General features: G+C 39.4%; 1 protein-coding gene across 4 annotated transcripts in view; it reads left to right on the plus strand.

Annotated features, from left to right (window-relative positions):
* LOC122111906 (phosphatidylcholine translocator ABCB4) overlaps window positions 1-19,390 on the plus strand; it is a 62,698-nt gene that overhangs the window by 37,734 nt on the left and 5,574 nt on the right. For 2 of the 4 annotated variants that reach the window (XM_042684706.1, XM_042684708.1), the window contains 9 exons: window positions 2,705-2,851; window positions 3,679-3,783; window positions 5,568-5,645; window positions 6,871-6,954; window positions 8,047-8,250; window positions 12,756-12,856; window positions 14,007-14,147; window positions 16,644-16,800; window positions 18,695-18,892. In XM_042684706.1, coding sequence (XP_042540640.1) covers window positions 2,705-2,851; window positions 3,679-3,783; window positions 5,568-5,645; window positions 6,871-6,954; window positions 8,047-8,250; window positions 12,756-12,856; window positions 14,007-14,147; window positions 16,644-16,800; window positions 18,695-18,892 — 1,215 coding nt within the window. Of the gene's footprint in view, window positions 1-2,704; window positions 2,852-3,678; window positions 3,784-5,567; window positions 5,646-6,870; window positions 6,955-8,046; window positions 8,251-12,755; window positions 12,857-14,006; window positions 14,148-16,643; window positions 16,820-18,694; window positions 18,893-19,390 lie in introns of those variants that run through there. The other 2 variants (XM_042684709.1, XM_042684707.1) reach the window with 2 other exon arrangements.

A 19,390-nucleotide genomic window follows, 5' to 3' on the forward strand; every position in this document is an offset into this window, starting at 1 on the left:
TGTAGCATCCATCATCAGGTCGCTTTATGGTCTAAGATGCTGCCTGAAGCTTTAGCCATCAAAGCCTGTTCCAAACAACAGGAACAAAAGGTTTTCCAGAATTACCAACCAAGACTTTTATTTCAAAGTCATGTGCCTCAACTTAAGCCCATAGCCATAGTTAGATGCAAGGAAGTATGGAAATTTATATCATTTTGCTTTATGCATTGAGACTCTTAACCTAATAAGAATCTCTTTATTAAGTGAAAGGGAGAACTGGACATGGCAAATTAAGTCTACAGTCCTAGCTACTTTGGAAGCAGAGGCCCAAGGGACTGTAGTTCAAGACCAGCCAGGGCAAAAAGAAGTTCACAAGGTAACATCTGAACCAATGGCTAAAAGTGGTGATTTTATGGCTTTTTTCCCAACCTCAAGGGAATGTCAATAACTGGACTCAATGTGTTACACCTGGCAGCCCCAGCAACATAGGTATGAACCATTAAGAGGATGGCAGCTCTGACATAAAGGAAGAGCCTGCCTCAAAAATAACTGGTTGGAGTTGGGAGAAATGAGGGAAAACAATAGATGGGGTGGCATTGACCAAGATGTAGTGTACTTATAAACTGACTTGTCAAATTGAAACCCCTTTGAAAACTACTTAAAGATAGTTTTTAGAAAGCCCTTCCCAAAGCCTTGCCCATAAAATAACCAAGGCAAAATGGGGCTGGAAGTGTGGCTCAAGTGGAAGAGTGCCTTTCTACTTATTTTGAGGTCCTGAGTTCAATTTGCAGTGTGCTCTCCCCAAAAAAGGAGAAGGAAAGAATAGCTGAAAATAGCAAAATTATATATTCTTTGAAATTCTTCACCTGAAGACATAGGATTAATTCAAATAAAAGAGTTTATAATAGAGAGGAGATGCATTCCTCCAAATACATATTTTCTTATCCTAAGGCACAGTTTTGGTACACTTCAATGCTTTTTATTGGCAAAGACTAAATTTCTTTTTAGTCTTGTATTGGCATGAAGACACTAATCTATTGGTGTCTATGTCTCTTTCGCTGTATTATTTACTGCATAGTATTTTTTACTGCACAAATTACAAGAACTTTCTTAATAATCTTATTCTTCATATGTTTATAGGAAGAATTATAATGTCTGTAATGCTGTGGAGCTTTACTATCATAAGGCAAATAATTTCTTCCTTTTTCAACTCTGGAATTATCCATTTTTCATTTCTTCATTTCTTTTAAGAAGCATTTTGATAAATCTTTGAAATCCACTATGTGGGGGGTTGGAGGCGCGAAAGATTATAGGCATGAGCCACTAGCACCCTGCATGAGTCCACTATTTTAAAGAACACTTTTCTTGAAGAAATAAATACATGAAGAAGAGGGGAGAAAAAAATGCCAAAATCAACAAGATTGTTCAAAATGCCTTCATACTGGGATATATAATTGGCCAAAGCAGAGGAAGAAGTGGAGTGGGAGTAGAGGGATCTGGGAAGTTCTGCTTGTGTGGGTTGAAGGACAGTAACCTGAGGAAGAGTCTGACTTACCATGCTGGGGACCACAGCTTAATGATAATGTTAACTAGGGAGGAAAATACCTGAAACACAGTGAAAATAAGTGATTTAAAAGAAGAGGGCTATATAGAACTTACTTCTAGACTTATTTCCTAGACATGAATACATGTTTTGAAATTCATATTTCATAAAGCAAATTATGGACAAGGAAACAGACCCGAGAAGATAATCAGCTTGTCCGCAGATTCTCCCTCAGAAACAGCCAGCCTGAGACTGGAAACAAGTTCTCTTCATTCCAGTTGGCCATACTTTATGACTAGACTCTAACAATCACATTCAACAGTAAAACAAAATACTGCAATAGTATGCTAGACTATCAATTGATGAAATTGCCCAATTCTTCAACTGTACACAACCTCTTACAAATCAACAATCTTACAAAATGTTTCAGGCACAATGACCATTCTGACACATTGATAGCCTGACCTTCAAAATGCCTAAGTTACATCCAATATTCTCTTTTACTTCTCACTTTTTGAAAAGTATGATGCAAGCAAAATAAAATTTTAAAAACTCACACAGCAAGCTAAGTGTATAATAAAAGGAGTCTGCTCTGGGATCTGTGGAAAAAGAAAAAGGGTATAATTGCTTTTTCAGAGAAAAGGTAGCACTGGGCAGAATTAGGGGCCAGAAGGTCATGCCCATATTTTTTTGATTAATGATGCTATTCTATACTGTGGACACTGAGCTCTCTCTTCACATATGCTGTCTCATTTGGCCCTAATATCATTGCTCACAGAAAGACATAAGCAGCACTGTCATTTTAAACTATGATGAGAAAACAATGGCTCAGCCAGCATGGCCCAGTCATAATTTTCATAAGGACCAAACATTGCCTGAGTCCAGAGCTAAGACTTAAGATTCCAGATCATTTTGTGCCCAAATCTTAACTATCCCTCAATCTCCTGAGGGTAAACAGAGACACTAGGTACACCATGAATATTTTTTCTTGAGTGAGTAGTTCAAATTCAGCTTGTGCTGTGTCACTGAAGATACGTTGTCTTTCTCACTAGTGTTTGCTCATCATTCCTAGCACTTATGTGAAGATCCTTGAGAGCAACTGTCTTGTTTATTCTGTGTACAAATTCGACCAGAATTACCAATAGTCATGTTCTCACTTGTCCTGATATTTGTATGTTCTAGGATGCCAATGTGCCACCTGTGTCTTTTCTGAAGGTCTTGAAACTGAATAAAACTGAATGGCCCTACTTCGTGGTAGGGACCCTGTGTGCCATTGCCAACGGAGCACTGCAGCCTGCAATTTCCATTATACTCTCAGAGATGATAGCGGTAAGTTTGAAAAGGTCACATAGGAGCATAAATTACATGAGTTAATCACCTGCTTCTCTTCCCAGCTGGCTCCATTCCAGGTTACATAGCTTCCAAGGTAAACTGACCTAAAGTCCTAAATGCCTTTTTCCCCCTTACAGAAGTGGGGGAAATAGTAGAACCGAAGTTATAATATTAATGCAAACTCAGTAACAAAGGAATTCTAGATAGTTATCAGCATATGGGTAAAGCTGGTGTCCGACAAAGGTCCTCATCTGTGTGCAGAAAAGGTGGACACATAATGGAAAGGGGAGGAGCAGGAAGAGAAAGAGCAAATTACAATGTTTGATGAAACTAGGCTCTGGGAATAGACGGGCCTCACCACTGAGTATGTGGGAAAACCCAAGACAGGCACTTTACTCAATTTCTTCATGTATGAAATAAACATACTAAAGGAAACCTACATCCTGCAAGGATGGCTAAGGGTTCCAAGAACTTATATAGGTGTCTATATGGGAATTATCTAAGAGTATCTGCCTACTGGTAAGAATTCAGAAAGTGATAGCTACTGAATCTCTGTTTTAGTAGTCCTTCCAAAGCAGGGAGACTCTGAGAGTAAGAAAGAAAGTTCATATTATCCAATCATCAAATTCACTGGAGGGAGATTTCAAGGAGTTACCAACCTCTAGCATTATTGAGAAGACTTTAGTTTAAGGATGAATTATCTTCCATCATATTATGATACTTGAAAGGTAGTTCCAAAACTATGGTCCTCATGCTATTCTTTGGGAGAAGATAAGCAAGGATGGGGGCAAATATGAAGTGGCAATTTCAATGTTCTTTTGTAGATTTTTGGACCAGGGGATGATGCAGTGAAGCAGCAGAAGTGCAACCTGTTCTCCTTGGTTTTCTTGTGTCTGGGAATTATTTCTTTTTTCACTTTCTTCCTTCAGGTGAGAATCCATGATTTGCCTCTCTAATCAAGTCTATAATCTAATTAGAGAAACTAATTAAGACCTACTAGAGCTTTCCTATCCTTAAATGGAAGTGAGTTGCACAGATGATTAGCACAAGGTGTGACTTCTCGTGTGCCAATTACAAGTTTGCTTTCAGCAGTCATTTTCACCAAAGAAAAACACTTGAATTCACAGGAGAATGATGTAGACTCAGCTGTTTGCAAATTGGGAAAACGTACTATAACAATAGGGGCCCATTTTTTCTTGTTTCTTTTTACAAAGTAGAAAGTAATTCTTTTTTTTTTCAATACTGGGGATTGAACCCAAAGCCTTGCACATGCTAGGCAAATGTTCTACCTTTTGAACCACACCTCTAACTCTTGCTTTTGAGGTACAGTCCTGCTAACTTTGTCTGGGCTGGCCTCAAACTTCTTGAATCACTGTCATTACAGGACTAGGATTATAGGCATGAACCACTATTCCCAACAATATGACTTGACTTTGACCTTGTTCTACTTAATTGATGAACTACTGGAAAATATATATATATATACATTTTTGTATCAGACATTATAGACCTGGCCAAAAAGAACTAATCAAAGCTGGATTTATGATACAGACCTGTAGTACCAACTCTCAGGAGGTAGAAGGATCACAAATTTGGGACCACCTTGGGCTATATTGTCACAATCGAACAAAAACCAGTCAAATTTATTCCAACTTATTTCCACCCAGTTAGACTTTTACCAAAGCTCTTTGGTCTCATTCCACCTAGTAGACATCACACAGGCCTTCCAAATGCAATCCATTAGGTCAGAAAAATAATGTTTCCTAGTCCTTCCCAGCAGGCTTCTCTTTTATCATTGTGGAACCAATGGTAAAAATAGCCAAGTTTTTAAGCTAGAAATCATTGTTTTGCTTATAGTATCTCCGTGGTGTGATCCAGCCCCAAATCCTGCAACATCAGAAGTAGAGATCTGGGGGCTGCAAGAACAGAGAGTCATTGTGCAGCACCTTACCACCGAAGGCAGGAGATGAAGGCCATCTGGCTCTGGATAAGGAGAGTGGGGTTACCCCGCCCACACACTGAGCTCTGGTCGGCAAAGAGATTTTGTCATGTGCCCCACAATACCTGCATGTGCTTACCCACACTCACAGACTGGCTGGAGGCCCATCCACTCCATGTGTCCACAAGCCAGCCCGGCTACAGACATCCTAGGTGCTATCTGGTTTGAATGAAAGAGGAGAGAGGGGAAGTTGTCTGGTAAGAAAAGTTAGGAAGGAAGTGCAGCCTGCTGGTTCACTGATCCTAGACGAGTTAGAGCTACAGTGGAACCAGTAAATTCATTAGAGATTAAAATTAAGAACATCTTCCCTCTGCAACACCTGAACCAAGATGTTTTCCTAAAGAGAATTTTGTTTTTTCTGTTTTCCTGTTTGGTTGAAATATTAGAAACACGTTGACATTGTAACTAAATACAGTACTTCCTCCCAGGGAGATAACGCCCTTGAAAGTTTTTTTTTGATTTTTTAAAAGGCTTTTTAGAATAGAACAGAAGGCAGAAGGCAAACCTTGACACTTCAAAAGTTTTCAGTTTTACAATTGCAATGCATACTAATGATTTCATAGAACTTGTATTTTAAGTTGGGACTTTGAATTAGGCTTTTGTTATTTGAGGAGCTCATTAGCTTATACATGTAAAATCATATATGCATATATGCACTTGTGATACAGGATACTAGTGGCAATCAAGAGGGACAAGAGTCTGTTTCTCACGCAGGGCTTCACTTTCGGGAAAGCTGGTGAGATCCTCACTACAAGATTGCGGTCCATGGCTTTTAAAGCAATGCTAAGACAGGTGGGTGTTTGTGCTCCGTGCTCTGGGTTTACAGATGTCTGTTAAGTTTCTCTCTGTTTTTATTGGTGTGCTATTAATACCTTTCCAAGATATCCCTGGGTCCATGTAGGACCCATCGGGGTCCTACACATTGTCCTGATCCTTATTTATTTATTTATTATTGTCAGTCATGGGGCTTGAACTCTGGGCCTGGGAACTGTCCCTGAGCTCAAGGCAAGTGTTCTACCACTTGAGCCACAGTCCCACTTCCTGGTCCTTTATTATCCAATGATATCTCAGGGCTTTCACAGAATAGTCTTGATTTTAGTAGCCTTGGGGGTTATTCTGCCAGTATCTCTACCACGTGGACACAATTGTGTCAAGTATCTCTTTTGTGGATCAGTCCTTGGAGACCCAAGGATGCCTTTATACAAAGGAGAAGGTGGTTTTGGCATTCGTATTAGGTACTACAGTAGACTTTATTAATGTTGCAAATGCTGAGTTTTGTTTCTATCTTAGTTGTGTTCAGTTTTCCTACTAATTTAACTTTTAATTCATCCCAGCATTTCTTACTATATACGAGACCTAGTGCTGGTATACTGTGAAATCCATTACCTGCTTCATGAAAAGTGTTTATTTCTGGTGTGGCTTGCATGAGAAAAGTGAGAACATGAATTCTTGGTTTCTGAAAAGACCTAAGAAAGGAGCAACATGTCATCCATCCAGCTGATACGAATGTATTACCTTCCTGCTCACATAAGGGCACACAGCCGGCATTATATTGAAGCTTGTAGAGAAATCTTTTGTCTTAAACTCGAATCCTTCTATACACGGGACAAAACAAAATTATGGTGGAGGCCAAGGCTCCATTTCTCCTGCCTGAAATTTATGAGATAGGCTTGTGAATTTCTATCACTTTTGAACAGCAGCCACACCTGATTGGGGTAGAGTAGTCTGCCATGCAGGTTGTGGTGGCTGGGTGAATAAAATGCACGCAGGTACCTCATGCTGCTCTGCACCCTGGATGAGAGCTGTCCTCTGGGTCACCAGGGAGAGGCCAGGAGGTGGGACCTAGTGCAACTGTGTGTGTGGAGAAGGGAGTCAGCATCCACCCTAGGGCTCCACCCCACCCTCCCCAAGTTAAGGGCATATGTCTCCTTTCCTCCTAACCTAATTGAAACTTTAAGAGGGTTTTTCTGATTGCTTTTAATTCCAGCTAATTTAAAAGGTGTATTTTGTACCATAGGACATGAGCTGGTTTGACGATCATAAAAACAGTACGGGTGCACTTTCAACAAGACTTGCCACTGATGCTGCTCAAGTCCAAGGCGTATGTAAACTGCAGTCTCCTACTATCTCTCTTTGAACAAATAAGCATATGGCATAGTTTCATCTGTTTAAGCACTTTCAGCTGGCAGAAAACTCAATCTGAACTGACCTAAATAGGAAAAGGAAAGTTAGACCTTAGGCTGATTGACTCCCAGGTTCAAAAATGTCATCAAAACTGGGGCTGTAGCTCAGAGATAGAGCTCTTGGCTAGTATGCACAAGACTCATGTTTCCATCCCCAATCTTAGACACTTGCGCGCGTGCGCGCACACACACACACACACACACACACACACACACACACACACACACACACACACACACACACAGGTTCCTTCTCTGTCTATGGTCTGAGTTCCTTCTTTAATATCAGCATCATCCCAAGGTTCAGTCCTAAGTGGCATAGGTTAGTCACCCGTAACAATTTGAGCTGCAAACAAACTTCTTTGTTTCTTGGCTAGTGAAAGATTCCGTGCCTGTACCTCAAACATCAAAAATCACTTCCCTTAAATCTGATTGGAGCTCGTCTAGCCCAACCTTGTACCAATTAACTGTCTCAAGGAAGGCTGAGCCTTGACTGGCTCACATGCCTACCCTGAAGTTGCTTCACAGTGCCACACAGTGGAGGGGGTGGGGAGTGCAGTCAGGGCCCACTGCATTGCCCTATACTGTAGGCCTAGTTTTCTTAGTGGTACCCACACTAATGAATCTGACATGCATTCTGTGGTAGATGGTCTCTTTGTAACATGGTGTCTGGCAGTGCATATCAGATTTGAAGCAAATGCTTTTAAAAATTATTGGAGTATGTTGGGGTTGGTTTCCTCTTTGAATGATGTCTTCATGAAAATTGTGTGTGTACCTACAGCCGATCCACAGAGAAGAGCTGTGAGTTTCTTGGTTCTAATGTTAGTAATGGGGACAGGAGAAGAACAAGAGTTAAAACTACAGCAAAGCAAACCTGTGGAGCCTCAGGAGATAAGCATAGTCACCTTGGGTTTATAATAATAGCACAGTCTTCCATCATTGTGACCAAGAAACCTATGGCTAGAGCTTAGCAACTTAAAACTTCATGCACACTGCTTTTTGTCTTGCAGGCCACAGGAACGAGGTTGGCTTTAATTGCCCAGAATACAGCCAATCTTGGAACTGGTATTATCATATCATTTATCTACGGTTGGCAATTAACTCTTTTACTGTTATCCGTTGTCCCATTTATTGCTGTATCAGGAATTGTTGAAATGAAAATGCTGGCTGGAAATGCCAAAAGAGATAAAAAGGAACTGGAAGTTGCTGGAAAGGTAGGTTCGATAAGGTATAGTGTTACTAGTATACCTGCTTCATTTTAAGTATCACAGAATATACATATTTTAAGGTTTTATTTTAAGGCACAACTAATAGTTATCAACACCATGAAACATTATGTCTAGATCTTAAAAACAATGTGATTACTTTAAAGATCTAAGCCTTCAGATAGCATTTAATATGTGCTTATTATAAAGAGCTTTTTTTGTTTTGGGTCATGGGCCTTGAACTTGGGGCCTGGCCGCTGTCTCTGAGCTTTTTTTACTTTAAGCTATAGCACCATTTCTGGTTGTTAATTGGAGATAAGAGTCTCATAGACTTTCCTGCCTGGGCTTGGCTTTGAACTGCAATCCTCAGATCTCAGCCCCCTGTGTAGCTAGGATTACAGGCATGGACACCTGCACCTGCCTGACAAGAGCTTATGTATTTTAAACACACATTTAATATTTTCTTCATATCCTGATTCCACACTTAAAACCAATATTCTATTTTATGAAAAAGGTGACTTTAAGGCAGAGAATTTAAAAGTGAATTGTTCAAGATCAGATATTTGCTTGTACTTACTTCCTTTCTGGTTGCAATTCCTATCATTAATGTTGGCAGCCACCAGAGGGCAATGATGCCTTGATTTTTTTTTTTAAATCTAGCCTTGTAATTGAGCTAGCATTTACCTGAACTTTATAGTATGTGCCAATATTGTACTATGTATCTGCAACAACTTCTTACATCTTCACAATAATCTAATGAGGCAGGTGATAATGTTACCCCATTTTTTACAAGTATGGAAATTCAAGCTCAAACAAAAGTTCAAGATGTGGGGTTAGCTGTGTACCTCTGTTATAAAATGATTGTAGAGTATGTACATGGCTCTGGGTATGAACACCAGCATAGTGGAAGAAAGGAAAAACAGAGAAAATGTAGCTTTCAAAGTTCTTATTTCTATTTCTTTATAGATATTAATGTATATAAATCTACATGCTAACATTTTATTTACCACATACATGCATTACTACATCCAAGTACAGATTACAGAAACAATAAATAATATGCTTTACTGAAATATTAGGAGTTAAACAAGATACTGAATGCTGTGATAACTCCTGTAGAACCTCACTTAAAACCCATTCATGATGACAACTGAACTTTTTACTACACTGAAGTGAGGTGAGAGACTCTATGTAGCCTCACCTTTTAGGGTGAAAGCCTTTGAGTTTGACTTGTCTGTTATCTGTGGTGATACAGGGTTTGATTAGAAATATCACCACCTTGTTTCCACTAAATTCTATCCATGTCCTGTGAAGTCCTTGCCCCTGCTCCCTTAACTGGCATCAGAGACAGCTCTGTGAAGTGATTCCCAGGATCAGAATACCTCTTGTTTCCCACCCTACCTTCCCTCCTGAAGACAGAGCTGTCTGGGACCAGGTGTGGGTCCTAAACTGGTAGATGCTTTAGGGCATTCATTTCTGAGCATCATAGCTTACTGCTGAGAAATACTCTCCCCATCATACTTGATTCTTCCCACATTCTAAACAGGAATATTGCCAGAATAAAAACATAACACAAAAAAGAACATCTTGAAACTAGTTATGTAATAGGCTTTTTTATAGTGAAAATACCATACACAGGGGTTACAATTACATGAGCCCGCAAACCCCCTAAATACGCTACCCCACATCAAACCTGAATGATACTTGCTATTTGCATATGCCATCCTCTGATCAATCCCCAACAAACTAGGAGAAGTAATCTCCCTAGTACTTTCAATCCTCATTTTAGCTCTACTTCCCCATATCCATACAGCCAGCCAAGACAGCCTAATATTTCGACCTATCAGCCAATTCCTATTTTGACTTCTAGTCTCCGACATACTAATTCTAACACGAATTGGAGGCCAACAAGTTGAACAACCATTCATCATTATCGGACAAATCGTATCCCTCCTGTACTTTACTATTATCTTAACCCTCATACCAATCGCAGGAATCATCGAAAACAAAATATTAAAATGAAGATCACTTTAATAGTATAATTACTTAGCTCTTGTAAACCTAAAATGAAGAATGATGTTTCTTCTTAAAGCGTCCAGGAAAAGACTTTACATCCCACCTCCAACTCCCAAGCTGGAATTCTGTTCTTAAACTACTCCTTGTATGTACATCATGCATTACTTATTGTCCACATTAATATTGTACAGTACTATAATATTATAATCATACATAAGTACATTTCTTATCAAAGCATTGTTGCCTCCTCCTTTGTTTTAGTTATTTAATAGTCTTAACCCTCTTAAAAATTTGTCATAAGGGGCTGGGAAGGTGGCTCAGTGGTAGAGCACTGGCCTTGCATGCATGAGGCCCTGGGTTCAATTCCTCAGCACCACATAAGCAAAAAGAAAAAAGGCGGAAGTGGCGCTGTGGCTCAAGTGGTAGAGCGCTAGCCCTGAGCTGAAGAGCTGAGGGACAGTGCCCAGGCCCAGAGTTCAGATCCCACGACCGGACCCCCCAAAAAAAAATTGTCATGATTATAAACAGGGTAAGACAGAAACTTTTGGCTTCTTAGTCTTGGCCTTGCAGTTTCGAGTATATTATGATGGAGAAGGCCCTTTCCTCTGCCTCTTTCTACCTCAGTGAAATGAAAATTTGTATCAGGCACTGCCACAAGCTCATCACTCAGAATGGTCTTAATCTTTGTAGCTACTTCAGCCTAACAGGCTTTCAGTGTTTTGACTTTTTTGATATATGAGAGATTGGAAAGTTTAATCATTTATGACACATAATTCTGTTTTTGCTTACTTTGTTAACTAAGACAATTAGAGGATTGGAAAAAAGGATCTGGAAAACCTCAAAATCATAGTACATGTTCTCCATTTGTTCAAGTACAGATTAAGGATGATTGAAGTACATTGACATTTGGGATATTCTGATTTCAGTTTTCCAAAATAGCTTAGTAGCGATGGCAATGGTTGTGCAGTATGGGATGAGCTGGGGGACAGTGCTAAGAATGGTCACACCCACAGTGGGATGTGTACCTGAAACAACATGCGCTCTAACTGCAATCTGAGTTAACACGGCTGAACACAGCCTACTATTTTACCAGCCTATACTCCTTGTAATCTAATTTGGTGTAAAGAGCATTTGACTTTTTCATTCCAATCTAGCCAAAGCTCTGTTGACTGAGATTAGAAATCTGTGTACCAGAGCTAACCCACAAAGCAGTTAATCCATGACCAGAAAATCAAAGGTTGAGTGTGAAGCTGTTTACAGCTAGTTTCTCCTTGCGTAAATTACAAAGTAGGGGAATGATATAGCAAGAACACAGATTGGGCACCCTGATAGCTGCTTTTGTCCTCCTACTTACCAACGTGAGATGTATGTAGGCACGCAAGGAGACTTTTCATACCTTGATTCCTAAAAGTAGGAATAATGTTTACTCCATAGGGCTGTAGACCCTGTCAATGAATGAAGCAACATTCTTGCTGTTATCTGTTATGTTTTTCATTTATAATAAAAGTATTAAACTATTCAGACTATGTACAGTATCTAATACCTTTTACCGGGTTAAAGAAATGAACTTAGACTCCATAGCTAAGTCACAAACATTATCAAGTTAGTTTGGCTACCAGACTCAGAAAACTACTCTAGGTAATTTAAAGAAGACTTGATATTAGGACACACAGAAGTGCAGAAACAGTTTATGTTCATTGTCAGTTAGTCTCTACATATCTGTTCCATTCTCAATGTTCTCTGCTCAGACAGCTTCCCATTCCCAACATGGTCTTCTGACTCCATGGGGCTTCAAGCATTTGCCTTCAGCTCCAGGAAACCAAATCTGAATGACTCACAGTCAAGTGACCTTGGTTTAATCAGAGATTTAGAGCAGTGTTATGTTAATCCCACTTAGAATCTTCCTCTTGCTGGTGGTTGGGCAACTTGTCTAAGAAGGGGCACATTCCAGGAGAAAGGGACTGACATCTCCATTGGGCCCCCAAAACCACAATTTAATCTTTATGAAGAAAGTAGGTCCTCAGAGAGGTTGTGACTGTGGTCAGTTGCCAGCCTCATGAGCACAACACTTTTGCCATAGATCTGGTCGCATGGAATATATTCTGACTTTTGCTTTTAATTGAGGGAATCTAAAACCCATCCACATAACCTTCCAAGTACTTTTTTTTTCTTGTTGGTCAGGGTGCCTGAACTCTGGGCCTGGGCGCTGTCCCTCAGCTCTTCAGCACAAGGCTAGTGCTCTACCACTTGAGCCATATCACCACTTCTGGCTTTTTCTCCTTATGTGGTGCTGAGGAATTGAACCCAGGGCCTCATGCATGCAAGGCAAGAACTCTACTACTGAGCCACCTTCCCAGCCCTCTTTTATTTATTTATTTGTTTATTTGTTATTTGTTTTTTACCTTCTGAGTACTTTTGACAGAGCTCTAGTTCTTACATGTCTCATTATTTACAAATAAAAGTGCCATCTCTAATAATGAAGGTTGGTTCTGTTACAGATTGCAACAGAAGCAATAGAAAACATTAGGACAGTTGTGTCCTTGACCCAAGAAAGAAAATTTGAATCAATGTATGTGGAAAAACTGTATGGACCTTACAGGTAATAGATAGGAGATTGTTAAGAACCTGTTGCTTTGCTGTCCCCACCCCACCAAAAAAAAAAAGTAGAAGCTCTACTTCCAAACTATAAGACCATAATCCAGTAATTGTCTTAATGGAAATTAGAGACCTTTTGATGAGGCTACGTCAGTGAGGATTAGAATTTTATATCTCTTGTAAAAACAATAAGATTATATCTCTAAGAGCAAAAAGGTTAGATTGCACAAGAACTTGGTCACTGGTGCAAGCAACCTAATCCATCCTATTAAGGAAAAGCCCAAACCTTTGTTTTCTTTAGAGTTCTTACACTAATCCAATGATGAGGGTATTTGGTACATTCCAGATGGACTTATTCTATTGTCTGAATTGAGGACCAGACCCAACCTATACTAAAGACAAAAATCACACTAGCTTGTGTTGCTCAATTCAAAAATTTCCCATGCCCTCTTTACCACTTGTCGCTGCAATGGTCTGATTTTTATAAACAAATACATTTTTGCATTGATAACAAATAACACAACTTATATCAAAACTTATAGACTAGAGTTAAAGTTCAGATGGGGACCCTTAAAATTCTCAATTTGTTCCATTTCTGTAGTTATGGACATTTCATATGAAACTCAAGACCATGAAGCTACATTTTTTTCAGTCTGTTTGATTTTTGGCACATATATGGATGGATAGATGGATGCACACTATTACTACTTTCTGATTTATTTTGACCTCAAGCAATTTTGAAGGAAAAAATAAAGCAGAGTCAAATGATTAATTTGGTTATAATTGGAAGACATACTAGCCTAGGGAATTGCATTCAAATACTCCAAAGCTTAGTCCTAACTTCAACATCCTAGGTTTGATATAACTATTACATCTCAGGCCTTAAGCATCTGAAAAATTTGATAGTAAGATGAACAATAACAATTACTATTTGAGCAGCAGCAGCAGCAGCTAGGCGCTATGATAGGTGTTCATATTTTTTTTACTGTATTTGGTTCTCAAAATACCCTGCATCATATTATTTCTGATATAGAAGTCAGAAATCGGGTGCTTATTGAGATTGAATCCTTTGCCCAAATTAAGACCAGGTTGTGCAGACCTAGAAGCTGTGCTTTTCTTGGAGTAACTGTTGAAGACACTACTTTGCTTTTCAGGAATTCAGTGAGGAAGGCACACATCTACGGGATCACTTTTAGTATCTCACAAGCATTTATGTATTTCTCCTATGCTGGCTGTTTTCGATTTGGTGCCTATCTCATTGTGAATGGATATATGCGCTTCAGAGATGTTATTCTGTAAGTAGTTTTAAAAATATTAAGATTATTCCTATGTAATAGGAATAAGAAGTTTATGTAAAATTTGAAGTTTTATGTAAAAACCTTTCTGTCCATAAACTAGAGCGTTAACTATTTATTATTATTATTATTATGTTGAAGTAGTTGTACAAAAGGGTTTCAATTTAACATGTCAGTTTATGAGAGCAATGAATCTTGATTACTGAGAACTTAAAGATGCCTCCATTCCCGGCTGGCCCAGAAATTTGTTTTTTTCTTTTTTCTTTTTCTTTTTTTTTTTATTTGTCGGTTGTGGGGCCTGAACTCTGGGCCTAGGCACTGTCCTTCAGCTCTTCAGCTCAAGGCTAGCGCTCTACCACTTGAGCCACAGCACCACTTCCAGCTTTTTCTGCTTATGTGGTGCTGAGGAATCAGCCCAGGGTCTCATGCATGCAAGGCAGGCACTCTACCACTGAGCCACCTTCCCAGCCCCTGGCCCAGAAATCCGATCTTGTCATTGCTCCCAGGTGCAAATCATCTGGCCAGTGAACCAAAATTAATCACACCATGGGCATACTTTCAATTATACAAACAATCCGAGTCAGGAGGACCACAGATTTTTTTTTCATTGTAGCACATAGGCAGAAACAAAATATAATTAGAAACTACAGACAGAGGGTTAAATAGTTTGCTATTTATCTGCTACCAAAACACGGCCTTGTCAATAGTCAAGCACTGCTTGACTGAGGGTTGGCAAAGCTCCTCTCTCTCCCTGCCAGGTCTGAGAGAGCTCTGCCAAGGTTTTTTTTCTCTTAGCCTCTTCTTTTTTCTTGGTTTCCAAAGCTAACTAGAGGTCTTACTGATTAACACATTCTTTTTAAAAAAAAAATACACTAAGTGCATTCAACTAAATTGTAGTTTATGCGTGAAAAAAGGAAGCAACTCTTTTGTTTTGTTTTTGCTTAAACTTTTAGTCTTTGGATTTATAAGAATAGCTGATCCACAAAGCCAAAACCCTTCCTTTAAAACCATTTGCATATTTTGTTTTAGTGGGAGAATTTCAAAGTGGTGCTGAATAACCTTTTCTGAAATGAGAAAAGACAAGAGAACTGAAATGTTTTAGAGCTGTTCCTGTTTTAAGTCAAAATAAGCATGAATAATGTGCATAATATTTGTAGCATTCTAGTCCTTAACAGAGGGAAATTATGGAATCTATTGCAAGGAATAGAATATTGCTAAGGAATTTCTTTGCAAAGGCTCACAAGTGATCTAGGGAGACAGTCCCCAGACAAACACCACAGTACTCAGCTAGGAACTGCTACCACCCAGAGCCTGACCGAAAGACTATCAGAACCCAGCCTGGGGGCCTTCTGTGGCTTTTGCAATGAGATAGCAACCGGAAGAGAAGGGAATCAGAGACAAATACTATGGCCTCTTTCTCTCCTCCAGCCCCCATGCCCTGGTAGTGACTTTCATGCCAAACCTCATTGGGTTTTGTTGTGGTGGTAGTTTTGTTTTGTTTTTAAATAACTGGTTTTAATAGCCAGGCTGGTGTGGAACTCAGTGGATTCCAGGCTAGCTTCAAACTTGCAATCTTCCCGCCTCACCCTGCACATGTCCACCATACTCAACTAGAAAATCACTTAGTGCTGTTCATGAATCACCTTGATCACCCAAGATGGTATAGGCAGAGATGGAGAGAGACTGGACTGAGAAAGACAAAGGGAGTATTAGTTGGAAGTGACATTCCAGAATATGAATTTTATTGTCTGGAAAAAATATTGAAAAAGACAAGCTCTTCCTTTTAAAAAAAAATCATACAAATGTTAAATTCTGGATACTTGACAGCTTTTTGATCTTTCATTTTAGAACTAGATAACAGACTATATTGGGATTTAGGCAGCCATGTGTGCGTTGTTTGGAACTTAATATGTGGTCTATTCTAAAAGAAAGTTTTGTATACTCAGGAAAGATCCATGCATTTTGAGACATTGGATAAAATATTCTGTAAATGTCTGAACAAAAAACTTGTGTAATGCTTATTATCATTTGTGTTATAGCATAAAATAAACCACAAACTAGGAATCCAGCTATAGATTTAATAGGAAGTATCACTTAGTCTGGAACTCACTGAGCCCCATAAATACTTTGTGCTTTGATTTTGCTCACCTTTAAAGGAGTTGTAATTGAATACTAAAGTTAGTTGAGATTATAAATCAGATTTGGTCATAAATCACTTCCTGAAAATGAAAAATCTTCAGAAGGTTACATTAACTCAAGAAAATTAAAAGGGCCTAGAAGCTAGAAGTTGAATGGAGACAAAAAAAAAATCAAAAACAAAACCCTAAAAACCCCTTGGAGACTTTTTTGGTTATGGGGATCTCATGGACATAAGTATTAATCAGGGGAAAGGTGACAGAGGAATATAAAGGTAAATATTTGCCAGCAGTTTGCCAGCAGTCGGACTTTGGAGTTATTTTTATAAGCTAATTGTTTAATTCCTCTGCTTTGGTCCAGGGTGTTTTCAGCAATCGTGTTTGGTGCCGTGGCTCTGGGACATGCTAGTTCATTTGCTCCAGACTATGCTAAAGCCAAGCTCTCCGCAGCCCACTTATTCAACCTGTTTGAGAGACAACCTTTAATTGACAGCTACAGTAAAGAGGGGTTATGGCCTGTGAGTTTTCTTCTGCCTGGTGAATGTCTGATTAATTATTTTCTCCTAAAGGTCTGCTATCTGCTAAATTGTAACTATATAAATAAGTTGATTGCAATTACACCAAAATACACATAAAATTATTTTGTGATATTTATGTAACTAGTATTTGACCAACTTTCCTGGCATTACTTTTTTCTATATAAAGTCTTTAGGATTCTTAATTTTAGTACTTTAAAATTTCTACAAAAGTAAAAACATATACTAGCACTGAATGATTTCAAGAACAATTTGATCATTTCTAACTGATGGTATCTGAGTACAATTTAGTCATATCAATGCAGTTAGTAATTGGGATTTAATCACTTCTTTTGAGAAAGTTTTGCTAGATAGCTCAAAATTCACCGTGTATTCCAGGCTGGCCTCAAACTTGAGATGTTCCTGCTTTTGCCTTCTCCCACACCTTGGGATTCCAAGTATAGGCCATATCTTATAATGGCTGAGTTATAATTAGTAAGAAGGTTGCTCTATTCACAATGAGAGTCCTAAGCCCATATTTTAAAGTTAAACTTGGATCCAAGTGATCTTTGTATTTTACAAATGGCTGCACATGCTGAGATCTGAAAAACTATGTGTATAACAAAATCAGGACTTTTGCAATCCATGCCAGACTTTCCAGGTATTTCAGCTACAGTGCAAGGAGAATGATATACAGAAGCTGCTAGGCCTGGGGCAGAGCTACCCACAGACACCAGAGACTGTTGTTACATTTTCTAAGCCTTTCAGCCTTTGGCCAGTGGCTTACCTCCAGCCTTAGAATCAGAAAATGGGAAAGCATAAATGTTTGTCTAAATGAGCCAGAAATTGAGTTTGCAAAGCATGGATTTGTAATAACATTTTTTTTTTGTCAGTTGTGGGGCTTGAACTCAGGGCCTGGGCACTGTCCTTGAGTTCTTTTGTTTTGCTCAAGGCTAGCAATCTACCACTTTTAGCCATAGCCCCACTTCTGGTTTTTGGTGTCTAATTGGAGATAAGAGTCTCTACCCAGGCTGGCTTTGAACCAGGTTTCTCAGATCTCAGCCTCCTGAGTAGCTAGGATTACAGGCATAAGCCACCAGTGCCCAGCTGTAATGACTTCTTGGCTTATGTAACCTATATCCCATCTCTTTTATCCTCTTCTTCTTTTGTATTTTTTCAGTACTGGGTTTTAACACATGGCTTCACACTTGGTAAGTAGGTGCTTTGCCACTTGAGTCATGCCTCCAGTCCTTTTTGCTCTGGTTATTTTTGAGATAGGTATTTCTTTTGGTCCAGGCTTGTATGGACCATAGTCCTCCTATTTGATGCTTCCTGCCTTCGCTAAGCTGACAGGTATATGTCACCACCCATAGCTTTTTATCTCTTGAAATGGGGTCTCAAACTTTTTTTCCAGGCTGGGCTGGAATCCACAGTCTTCCAGATCTCAGCTTCCTGAGTAGCCAGGATAATAAAAGCTGTACTTAGCTATTTATTAGTTGATATTGGGGTCTCCCATACTTTTCTTTGCCTTGGCTGGTTGTGAACTGTGGTTCTGATTGCTTCCCAAGTAGCTAGGATTATAAGCTTGAGCCACCAGCATCCAACTTTATAATAACAACTTGCTCTCAGTGCTAACGTGCCAGTACTGTCTTGAGTATACATTTCATGTTTCTCTAATACAGTTTTTGGGCAGTCATAGTGGCCTAGGCCTATAATATAGCACCCAGAGGCAGAAGTAGGTAGACTGTGATCTCAAGGCCAGCCTCGGCTACATAGAGTGATACTGTCTCAAAACAAAACATGTATACATAATGCTTTTAGTAAAGTTTCTCTGAAACAACAGTTCTTATTCCAATAATTAATAGACCAATAATAATAATAATATGATAATTTGTAGGAAAAGTTTGAAGGAAATGTGACCTTTAATGAAGTGAAGTTCAACTATCCCACCCGGCCAGACATCCCAGTGCTTCAGGGACTGAGTCTGCAGGTGAAGAAGGGCCAGACGCTGGCTCTGGTGGGCAGCAGCGGCTGTGGGAAGAGCACGGTGGTGCAGCTCCTGGAGCGCTTCTATGACCCATTGGCCGGCACAGTGGTGAGCACGCTTTCTTAAAAAACTGAATGAAGACTGCATTTTACTTGGCCAAAACAATATTGCCATAATGGAACCAAGTAAATATCTATAATTCTATTTGTTTAGATGATCATGGGGTTCTATAGACCCCATATCAGCACCTACCTCTGACAAATATATGGGGACAAAAGTGTAGAACACTTGAAATTTCATCTAGCTAAGAACTTAGTCTAACTATTGAGATAAGACTGATCTCTGGCTTTCCACAGGCCTTCTGAGCCAGCCTGAGAGTCCTTAGGAGGTGGGGGGGGGGGGGGGGGGGAGGGAATCACTTACTAGCTTATAAAGCCAGTAAGGAGCACCATGTCTCTTATTTAAAGCAAGAAAAGCAAGACTACTTCCACCAAATATAATTCTTCTAAAAACACTGCCTTTTGTAGTGTCCCATTTTCTAGTGATTTCTTACCCTTAATCCTGTCAGAAAAGGGGAATGAGCGAACTTATAGGCTGGCACCTCTC

This window comes from Dipodomys spectabilis, unplaced genomic scaffold (assembly GCF_019054845.1).
Source record: "Dipodomys spectabilis isolate Male_0828 unplaced genomic scaffold, ASM1905484v1 ptg000089l, whole genome shotgun sequence".
NCBI classification, from domain to species: domain Eukaryota; kingdom Metazoa; phylum Chordata; class Mammalia; order Rodentia; family Heteromyidae; genus Dipodomys; species Dipodomys spectabilis.